Source organism: Trichomycterus rosablanca, chromosome 1, assembly GCF_030014385.1.
Source record: "Trichomycterus rosablanca isolate fTriRos1 chromosome 1, fTriRos1.hap1, whole genome shotgun sequence".
NCBI classification, from domain to species: domain Eukaryota; kingdom Metazoa; phylum Chordata; class Actinopteri; order Siluriformes; family Trichomycteridae; genus Trichomycterus; species Trichomycterus rosablanca.
The window spans coordinates 39,088,481-39,100,539 of record NC_085988.1 but is presented as its reverse complement, the minus strand read 5'-3'; the positions used below and the strand labels follow the sequence as shown (position 1 = coordinate 39,100,539).

The following is a 12,059-nucleotide window of genomic DNA, read 5'->3' as shown; positions in this document are numbered from 1 at the left end:
ACCGTACAGACAAAAACATGTTATCAATAATTCTTTTATTTATTATGTAGCTTAATGAAACACCTGAAAACACCTGACTCAAAGCAGGAATAAACTTTGGACATTTTAGGGTATTGCATACTCACCTGTTTACACCTATGGGGTGTTTGTAAAACTGACATGTTTTTCAGGTGGGGTTGTTTGGAAACCAGAGTGTCCAAAGTATTTCCAAGCAGATTTTGGAAAAACATACTCAACTCCACACAATCTAATTTTAGTCCTGAGCCATTGACCCTTGGTCTGTGCAGCAATAAACAATACCTGTTTTACAACCTTGCAAACCTTTATTCATCTCTAACAGTTTTATCCTCATCAGGGATACTGGATCCTGTCCTGGAAATAACAGCTGTAAATTAGATACCCATCCTGGACAGGAAGTCAGTTTATTACGGAACAATACATTATTAGCCCCTTACTTAATCACCTATTTCTAAGAATGAAAAAAGTAGACACCAGTTTACATACAGCCACTGTGGCAGGGGAACCTGAAGGAAAACCCACAATGACATGGAAAAACATACCAAACTGCACACTAACTGTAATTACATTCTGTAGTCACATTGAAACCTAAGTACCTGGAGCTGGGCTGCACCTGTGTCTCACCCATAACATGTTTTCAATATACACTATATGACCAAAGATATGTGAACACCTGACCATGAGCTTGTTGTGCCCCCAGGAATCCTATTTCTTCCTTTTGCCCTCCCTCATCTTGAAAAGTTTTTAATAAGATATTTGAAGATGGTTTGTGGGAATTTAGTCAAAAAAGCTTTTTCAGGGTCAGGCACTGATGTTGGATGAGTAGGTTTGCAATCCATGTTCCAATTTGCTTCCAAAGATGTTCAATAGGGTAGAGGTCTGGGCCCTTATACACTAAACTTGTCCACCCTTGTTTTGTGCACAATGGCATAAGAAACTACCCTCCCTTAACTGTTTCCTTAAATTACTTTTTATAAATTATTTTATTACTCTGTTAGTACTCGGTGTGGCTGAATAACCAAACCTAATAATCAGGTAATATGTCTCCATTTTAGCCATTCAGTGTATAAAGTGCCAGATTGCTACTGTTGGGCTTATGAATAAAGCCCTTTATCCTCAATTGTGTGAATTGTGTATGCTTACAATTGTAAGTCGCTTTGGATAACTGTGTCTGCTAAATGCCATAAAAAATGTAAATGTAAAGTTTTAAAGTGTGCACCACTCATGAGTATTCGCCTTGTGTTTTACTGGTGCTTCAACTGGTAAAGTCAGTTAATATAAGAGCTCTTCAAAAACATTCCGCACTTTTTTATTATTAATTTCAAAAACAAATGACATCACTTTTCTACAGTCACCTTCCTTTGTGATGCATTTATCCCAGCATCGTACCATTTTAACCCCATCAGCAACAATGTTTTTGGTTGAGCAAGCAGCCACTGATGCACCACTGCTTTTACATCATCATCACATGAAAATCTTCTTCCCCTTAAAGCTTCTTTGAGCGTCCAAAAGAATGGAAATCAGATGGTGCTAAATCCGGACTATAAACTCTCTCTCTGTCTCTCAGACACGACCAATTACTACTCCTCCCACCCTCTGTTTTCAACCAAAATAAGTGCAGAAACTTTTTGAAGATCCTTCGTAATAATATTATTAAAAATAGCTACTATTAAGATTAAGCCATCTGTACTATGTATACTTATTAATGAAGCCAGCCAAAACATACATTGTTTATTGCAGTAAACCAGGAGGTCTTAAACCACTCCCACTTTTACAATCTGTTACTTAGGTAATAATAAACTATAGAACATTATTTATAAACAGTCCTTCTTTTCTTTCTTTCTAAACATTGAGGAATCAATCACTACCATAAAGGTAGGTGCCTCTATAACAAATATATTTAAGTGCATCTAAGGCCTCAGTAGACACATAAAATGAAACAAGTAAAACAACGCTTTCTATAATAAATAAATAAAGTTGCTCAAATTAACCACAGACCTAAGACTCTAAACAAAACCATAAGATTTAACGGTCCTTTTTCAATTATTTAACTACTGCATGAGAAATTGCAAAATATACAAAAAACCTTTTCATAACCAATCCTGCCATAAAGGCGAGGCTCACAGTGCTCTTACTCTTCATACATGCAGCACTTTGGTACATCTCATACTCTGTACTTTTCCTTTGCTCCGTCACTTAATACACAGATGTGCTAAGAAAAACAAAGAGAAAATGCATTAAACAAACGTTGATTAAGCATTAGTGACATGATGACATCACTCAGATACTTACACTTAAATCCCTGAAATATTCATTGTAGTCTAGAGCATAGCCCACCAGGAATTTATCAGGAACCTCAAAGCCAATGTCTGCGAAAAAGATGCATTTATAAGTAACACCAATGAAAATGCTTATGCTACCCAGGAAATCCATGCACAGAGTGTTGATGACTGTATGTGCCCCTGTTAACCCTCAATTACTGTATTTGTACTGTATCAATGACTGCATGTACCTATGAAATGTTTGTGTGAGTGTGTGTGATATATAGCTTGTAGCTCATTGAAGTTTGATGGCCTTTGTGCTGATTTCTGTCTCCAAAACCACCATCAGACACCACTAGTATTAAGTTCAGGGGTGTTGATCATTGTGATTTTGTTATTAAAAAAAAGTTGATTCTTGAGGACTCAATTCTTGATGTCCTGTTACTAGGCCATCATCACTTTGCGATGGTTGACTGCACAGAATATTCTTGAATAAATGTACTTATTACTTATAATTTTATTACTTTATTGTATTACTATTTTATTACTTTATTTTCTTATTTTGTTCTGTGTGAGATTAGGCAAATTCACAAAATACTTTATTTATAATAACCCTTTTAAAATCTTTACCAGGAGTGCCAGTAGTTGTGGAGGGGACAGACAGACTGACATAGGAATTGTTCAGAAACATATACTTTGATGAAATTATTTTTTCACTGTAAGATTTCCTTCATGACATTAATAATTCTGAACGATTATTCTAAAATGACTATATGAAAAATTTCTAACCCCACTTAAGCAAACAAAAATCTAGCAGGACATTAATGGCATGGGATGGATTAAAAACTGACCTAAAATACTTTAATATCAAAGCTTAACCCAGAGTAATGGGGTTTTAACATATTTGCTTTAAGGACAAGCCTAAAGAGCTTATCAGCCTCCAGCCAGCTAAAAGCATTGCATAACCGTTACAGGAATGGATGTATCAGCTTGTCTTTAAATACCCTGTCCAATATCATGAGCAACATTTTGTCTAGCCTCAGTATCAAGCATCTCATCAATATAATAATAATAACAACAGTAATAATAATAAATAATAATAAATTTAGAGACAAAAGACCACTGTCCAAAGACCTAAGTGATCATGCAGGACAGTAGGGGTGTAGAAGTTTTGATTTGACTACAGTGAATACAGCATGTAGTTAATAAAAATTGAGTTGATATGAGCTTATTTTTTTAAATATGAAAGAACTCAAGCAGCAGAGTTTTGAACATACTGACGAGACGGACGACATGAATGCATGAATCAGAATTTTCGCATCTTTAAGTGAGAGCATAGGGTACAGACAAGCAATACAAGGAGAGGAAAGAGTCATATAGTACCCCCTAGGTTGTAAACCACTATAAAAGCCAACAAAAATCTAGAAATAAGCAAATGGCACTTACAATCAGGACGATATCCTGAGCTCTTTGGTGTCCTTTTTACAAGTAGGCTGAAATTAATTGGAACAGATGATCACACTTTATATATAGAACTGGAACCTTGTGACACAATTTAAACTATCACATGCACTGTACATTCTGTACATCACTTGAATTAAAAGCAGTGAGTGGTTTTAATCTTTTGGACAGTTTCCCCTATAAAGTGGTGGAAGATTTACAGAATAACTGCTTGAAAGAAAATAAGAGAAACAACATATTTCAATTTTGAAAAACAAAATTAAAATATGTAAAATATATTAAAATAATATATGTACAGTGTTCTGTAATACCCATGGATACATCAGAACGTTTAAATTAGGTAATGTTGCGTAATGTAAACGTAATATTGCGTATTATAAAACGGATAGTTCCGGTCCTAAAATCTGATTGGCTGAGCCGCGTTCGAAGCCGTTGTAAAATCCCCGATAAACTCACACCTATGACCACCTCACATCATTCCATATTAATACGCCACTGAATAGAAAAAATTAATGTTATTTTCGCCCTCATGTTGCCTAGCAACACTGTTAATCGAACTATTTTGCGTCGCGGAAGAATGCTTTATTGTAAGCTTATACACAATAAATACATTTATGAATTAAACATTGTTGTATTTATTATATTTTATGTTGACCGCCGTTTTATAAAAGCAATAAGCCACTCGAGACCGTGCATTACTGTTATGATTTTAGCACGGGGAAAGAAGTTTTAGGCACTCCGCTTCGCGTCGTGCCAAAAACTTCATCCCCGTGCTAAAATCACAGTAATGTACGGCCTCTCGTGGCTTATTGCTTTAATGTACACTGATCAGCCATAACATTAAAACCACCTCCTTGTTTCTACACTCACTGTCCATTTTATCAGCTCCACTTAGCATATAGACGCACTTTGTAGTTCTACAATTACTGACTGTAGTCCATCTGTTTCCCTACATACTTTTTTAACCTCCTTTTACCCTGTTCTTCAATGGTCAGGACCACCACAGGACCACCACAGAGCAGTTATTATTTAGGTGGTGGATCATTCTCAGCACTGCAGTGACACTGACATGGTGGTGGTGTGTTAGTGTGTGTTGTGCTGGTATGAGTGAATCAGACACAGCAGCGCTGCTGGAGTTTTTAAATACCGTGTCCACTCACTGTCCACTCTATTAGACACTCCTACCTAGTTGGTCCACATTGTAGATATAAAGTCAGAGACTCCAGCAGTGCTGCTGTGTCTGATCCACTCATACCAGCACAACACACACTAACACACCACCACCATGTCAGTGTCACTGCAGTGCTGAGAATGATTAACCACCTAAATAATACCTGCTATGTGGTGGTCCTGTGGGGGTCCTGACCATTGAAGAACAGGGTGAAAGCAGGCTAAAAAGCATGTAGAGAAACAGATGGATTACAGTCAGTAATTGTAGAACTACAAAGTGCTTCTATATGGTAAGTGGAGCTGATAAAATGGACAGTGAGGGTAGAAACAAGGAGGTGATTATAATGTTTTGCCATATCGGTGTGAACAACATTTATAGTAAAAAAAATAAAAAAAAATAAAAAAGTGTGCACACCCTGGGGATGTGGCTGTGTTCAGAATTGTCATGTTTAATAGCAGACAGTGACACCTGCCATAAATTAAAAGGAATCTGATCAACCTCAAATAAGGTTCAGCTCTTTTAGTAGGATTTTGCTGAAATTTACTTGCATCTTACAGCAAAAGCTTGCAAAGCATCAAAAAGACTTCATTGTTGAAAGGTATCGTCAGGAGAATGAGACAAAACATTTCCAAATTAATACATACACCATGGAACAGGAGTGAAGCATGGTGGTGGCAGCAGTATGCTTTGGGATCTTTTTTTCATCAGCTGGAACTGGGGCTTTAGTCAAGCTAGTAGAACACCAAATTAAAATAAGTAAGTGAATAAATAAATAAACAGTTAATGATCACAACCTACCTGGCCACTTTGACCATTTTGGGATTATATTCATGTAATAATGCCAGCAGAGTTTCCATAGTCCTTCCTGTCTCTACAATATCCTGTAAAACATTCTACTATGTAAAATATAGCCTGTTGCAAAATAAAATAATCATGAGTTCACTGTTACACAATGCAGTTATTACATTTTCTTCAACTGTTTTATCTTGGTGAGGTTCATGGTGGATCACACTGGGACCCAGGAAACACTGGGCACAATCCCTCACAGGGCTTCGGCCATAGCCTCACTTACATAGCCAATGATGTCTGTGTAGACACCTGGCCAGTTGATATCACTGCCGAGATTCGAACTCAATAAGCTAGCGATAATAAACAGCTGCACCCATTTACATTACATATATTTATAAGTAGGATATTTTTTGTGTTATTTTACATGTGTACATGTCAACAAATGTAACATAAATATGACATTTCTTTGTGCACACCAAAAGCAGAGTCTTACCTCAACTACCAGCACATTCTGAAAAAAGAAGAAAAATAAGCATCACAAAGTAAAAAGACACCAGAAACCATTACAATAAAGCTGCACAAGTAATCAAAGCTTACTTTTCCAGCAAGGGTCGATAACTCATCACCTCCGATAACCTTAACACAGTTTGTCGAATGGTCATTCTAAGAAGAGAAAAGATGTTAAAATGCACTGGTAACTTTACAAGCACTTAGAATAATTGCAATGATTACAGCTAAACAAGGACAATAAAAGCAGTGTGTAAGGGTTAAACCCAGAAATTCATGACCTCTGCAGAAATGTACTGTAAATCAGCATAACATGAACCTATGAGTGAAGCAGGATAAAATTAATTTAGTGGTGCTGAAGTGATTGATCTACAGTACATATTTTACACTGTACATAATTGTGTTAACAAACAAAATGTAAAAGAAATAAAGTATAATTGCAAAGATGTCAACATACACATAGGTGACAAATTACTGAAAATACAACAAGCTGCCTAAATTCTGAAATTGCCTTAATACCTAAAAGTTTCATGTACTACAACCCCAGAAAAAGTTGGGTTAGAATGCAAAATGGTAATATAAATACAGAGTTTCTTACATTTACTTTGGTTTTTATTTCACTGCAAACAGTATAAACACAAGATATTTATGTTTTATCTGGTCAACTTTATTTCATTTATTAATGAACATCCATTCCTACATTTCAGGCCTGCAACACATTCCATAAAATGTTGGGACGGTAAAGCATTTACCACTCTGTAATGTTGCCATTCCTTCTCACAAGACTTTTTGGCACTGAGGATACCAAGCGATTTAGTGTTTCAGCTTTTATTTTGTCCCATTCTTCCTGCAAACAGGTCTTAAGATGTGCAACAGTACAGGATTGTCATTGTTGCATTTTTGGTTTCAAAACTCTCACACATTCTCTATAGGGGACTGGTCAGGACTGCCGGCAGGCCAGTCCAGTACCCGTACCCTCTTCCTCCGCAGCCATGCCTTTGTAATGTGTGCAGCAGGTTGTTTTGCACTGTCCTGTTAAAAAATGCATGTAAGTCCCTGGAAAAGATGATGTTTGAAGGCAGCATATGTTGCTCTAAGATCTCAATGTACTTTTCTGCATTAATGCTGCCATCACAGAAGTGTAAATGACCCCATACCATGACAGACTCTGGCTTTTTGAAATTGTAGCTGGTAACAGTCTTGATCCATTTCTTTAATGTCCATTTCTACAAAAAAGATTTAAATTACTGATTCATCTGACCACAATACACGTTTCCACTGTGTGATGGTCCATCCTAGATGCCTTCGAGCCCAGAGAATTCAATGCCACTTCTGGACATGGTTAACATAAGGCTTCTTTTTTGCACAGTAAAGTTTTAAGTGGCATTTGTGCATGCCAAAGTAATCCCTTCAAAGTAATCATCTTCTTTGCTCCTTAAAGACCCAGATTACAATCACCTGTTTGGAATCACATCATTATTTAGTTTTTTCACCTCATTACCAGCCCTAAATTGCCCTCAACTTTGTTTGGAATGTGTTTCAGGCCTGAAATGCAGGAATAGAGGTATATTAACAAATGAAAAAAAATCAATCTTCTTACTTTCACAAAATATTCCATCTGTAGGTGTTTAGATGATAAAACATGGTATAACATGATGGATACAATGCAAGAGTCTAGGCCTGTGCAGCACTACTGTAGCAACACAACTGGGTAATGTGCAAGACAAATTGCAACCTTGTAAATTCAGACAAAACAGGAAAATGCAGTACATTACAAAAAGGCTAGTCAAATGAATGATATATGATGGTTAAAGCAAGTTCAGCACTATCTTTTTAGAGAAAATTTATGGGGTGGGGTGAGATTCAAGACCAACACTTACTGAGTAGCTCTTTAGCCTAATGAAATCCACAGTTAATGGCACAGACTTATCACTATTTCGATTCAGTGCCTTAATGTAATCCATCAGGTCTGCAAAGAATTTATACCCTCCTTTCAGCACACACAGGGCAACAATATGTTGTCCTCCCATGTCACGAACAATATCTCTTGCCAACCGCTCAGTCCTAAAGAAAAACACTGAACTAAATATGGCACAGTATCAATGCAAACAATTAGCAATGTGATTATTTATATTGGCCAAAGATCATTTTAAGCATGAGTTTATCAGAACACACATTGAAATAGAATGTCAGAGAAAGGCATGTTTAAGGACATTTGTTTAACAAATTCTTTCAAATTCAAATCACATGCTCATCCTGTGGTGTTGCAAATAAGTCCATGTGGAACCCAAGCTCAAAACATCGACTAGCCCAGTCTGGGCTATCTTGAGGTCATACCATTATACGAATCCAATAGTGATTCATTACATTGAAATATTTTACAGTCACCGAGAAACTAAGAAAGTGTTACCTCTACCCTTACCTAAAACTTACCTGTCCTTAATAAGACCATTGGGAATGATCACACTGTGTAAATCTTCTTCATAGTGTTTGGGTACACAAAAGAGACTCAGATCATAACCAGTATCATCATCAGCTATCTGCAAAGATAAAATATTTTATATCTTTTAAGTATTGTAGCATGGAAACAAAAGACAGAAGACTCCATCTTCATCTGGTTTTACAAAGGATGCATGTATGTAAGACATATTAAGAGAAAATGTGCAGATTGGTCAGTGACAAAAAGTTTAATAGTTTAATAGTTAAGTTATTATTTAATGTATATAAAATGCAATTGATATCTGCAATAATATATGTGATAAACGGATTATTTTAATAATTTGAACACCCAGAAGGTGTTAGGTGAAGCAACCACGTTAATAACATTATTGAGTACCTGTGTCCATGATGCATTAAACATTGTGATTGTTTCAAAATAAGATAAGATTCTTTTATTGATCCCCATGGGGGAAATTCAAGACATGTAAGGTGATTTGACAGTTTTTATAAGTGTGTTTTACATGGCACTGTGATATTAATATTATTACATTAATTATTATTTGTATTATTATGACTTTTAAGAAAAGTGACCAAATATAACAATAAAGGGGCATCATATGACCTTATAACACCTTACATCACAGAAGGGTAAATTACCTTTACCAAGGGCACTGACACAGCCTCATACCATGACAGACCCTGGCCTTTGGATTTGGATCTTCTAAAAAAAATTATTAATCATCATTGTTACATGGTTTTGTAAAGTTTTTTGCCCTGATTTTAACACATTAAGCCAGTTAAACTACAGGGTGGGCCATTTATATGGATACACCTAAATAAAATGGGAATGGTTGGTGATATTAACTTCCTGTTTGTGGCACATTAGCATATGGGAGGGGGGAAACTTTTCAAGATGAGTGGTGACCATGGCGGCCATTTTGAAGTCGGCCATTTTGGATCCAACTTTAGTTTTTTCAATGGGAAGAGGGTCATGTGACACATCAAACTTATTGAGAATTTCACAAGAAAAACAATGGTGTGCTTGGTTTTAACGTAACTTTATTCTTTCATGAGTTATTTACAAGCTTCTCTTTGTTTACAGCCATTGACATGTCGCAGAGGTTAACACGTGAGGAGCGGATAGAAATTGTGTTGATGTCTGGTGAACGCAGTACCCGGGTCATTGCAGCAGATTTCAATGCAAGACACCCTACGAGACCACCCATCTCCCATGCTACAGTTAGCAAACTGCTTGTCAAGTTTCGTGAAACTGGTTCAGTGTTGGATTTGCCAAAATGTGGACGCATGAAAACTGTCACTAATGAAGAAACATCAGTGGCTGTCCTAGCTTCATTCAGCAAGAGCCCACAGCGTAGCACTCGCCGCATGTCACTGGAGAGTGGCATCAGTCGAACATCCCTTCGGCGGATATTAGCTACTCACAAATGGCACCCTTACAAACTCCAGCTGCTGCAGCATCTCAACAAGGATGACCCAGATCGGCGCACTGAATTTGCAGAATGGGCAAAACAAAAACTGGAACAGGACCCTCAGTTTACACAGAACATTTTGTTCAGTGATGAGGCAAACTTTTATGTGAATGGTGAAGTTAACAAACAAAACCACCGCTATTGGTCTGACACTAACCCACATTGGATAGATCCCTCCAAGACTGTTGGAACACAAAAATTGATGGTATGGTGTGGTATATGGGGTACAAAGATAGTGGGGGGATAGATTCTTCATCAATGGAAACCTCAAGGCCACTGGATATTTGAAATTGCTACATGATGATGTGTTTCCCTCTTTATGCACTGAAGCTGGCACGTTCCCTGAGTTTTTCCAGCAAGATGGTGCACCACCACATTATGGGTGTCAGGTCCGAGCATTCCTAGATGAACAGTTTCCTGGAAAGTGGATTGGTCGTCATGGGCCAGTCGAATGGCCCCCAAGGTCTACCGATCTGACCCCCTTAGACTTTTATCTTTGGGGTCATCTGAAGGCAATTGTCTATGCTCTTCCCATTGAAAAAACTAAAGTTGGATCCAAAATGGCCGACTTCAAAATGGCCACCATGGTCACCACCCATCTTGAAAAGTTTCCCCCCTCCCATATACTAATGTGCCACAAACAGGAAGTTAATATCACCAACCATTCCCATTTTATTTAGGTGTATCCATATAAATGGCCCACCCTGTATTTAGATTATAATGAGAAAATGCTGCTGTTGTTGTTTTCGTGGTAGAAAGCAGTTTTTAATAACAAAGTATATACAGTAAATGGTGTTTTGATGCTGCTTTATAAATACATCAATCAATGTTAAGTTCCCAGTTCCCATAGAGGGAACACTCTTATAATGAAAATAAAAAAATGTCCTTTTGACAGCAAACAGTTCTGTAATTTCTATTATACTGATTGTACATTGCGTAGAAGACATTGCAGGAACAGGCCACATTTAAACTTGCACCCTGTAAACAATGTTTTCATCTGGTATATTAACATATAGGCAATGTTGCCATGGGCGTCCAAACTTTTGCATAAGGCTGTAAGTGTATTGTGTTGCTTGGTCGGTGTTAGTACATTAAGCCACTTTAAATGTTGTGGAATGTTCTCATGGTTTGGAAAAGGTTAAGAATAAGGATGTAAAAGCAAGACAGATTTTCAACACCCTTGCTATTTTAGTCAGAGCCGGGCTGTAGTGAAATAGTTTCACCTGCTCATAATGCCATCAAATACAGAAGCAGGTCAGAAATGTGCTCATCACAATGCATGTAACCTACAGAAAGCAGTGATCGCTTCTTCACTAAGCTAATGTTGCTGACAGCGCTCCACCGGACTAATGCTAACCAGAAATGACAAGGTTAGTGTGTACAGGCAGTCTGTGAAGTGCAGCTTACCTGTAAGTAAGAAGCCATGTTTCACGCGTGTCCTTGTACAGCTTTATGGTGATGTTAGTAGAATCACGCTCATGCTTCCACACAGCGCTGCCTCTGATCTCTGCCCGACGCTCTCCGCTGATTTCAATCCGTGACGCACGTCTCAGTTTCCTTCTACTAATCTCATTTAGAAGAGACTGCAGCAACACAGGCTGAACCGAACTGTATGCAGCGTCAAATGAAGCATAATTTACTCACTTCTATATACAACAGTAGCAGCAAAGGCTGAACCGAGCTGTATGCAGCGTCAACTGAAGCAGTATGTACTCACTACTACCATACACACTGGTGTAGCAGCACAGGCTGAACCAAACTGAACTGTATGCAGCGTCAACTGAAGCAGTATGTACTCACTATCATATACTGCACTGCTGTAGCAGCACAGGCTGAACCAAACTGAACTGTATGCAGCGTCAACTGAAGCAGTATGTACTCACTACTACCATACACTGGTGTAGCAGCACAGGCTGAACCAAA

The 12,059-nt window shown here is 37.6% G+C and overlaps 1 protein-coding gene across 1 annotated transcript; it reads right to left on the bottom strand.

Moving 5' to 3' along the window:
• Positions 1 to 1,746: 1,746 nt before the first annotated feature.
• hprt1l (hypoxanthine phosphoribosyltransferase 1, like) lies at positions 1,747 to 11,741 on the bottom strand. The gene is made up of 9 exons (XM_063002697.1): positions 11,544 to 11,741; positions 8,641 to 8,747; positions 8,088 to 8,271; positions 6,298 to 6,363; positions 6,194 to 6,211; positions 5,710 to 5,792; positions 3,726 to 3,772; positions 2,311 to 2,387; positions 1,747 to 2,230 (listed from the first exon to the last, which is right to left on the bottom strand). Exons 1-9 carry the CDS (start codon positions 11,559 to 11,561, stop codon positions 2,183 to 2,185), a joined length of 648 nt encoding a protein of 215 aa, XP_062858767.1. The 5' UTR covers positions 11,562 to 11,741; the 3' UTR covers positions 1,747 to 2,182.
• Positions 11,742 to 12,059: the final 318 nt, after the last annotated feature.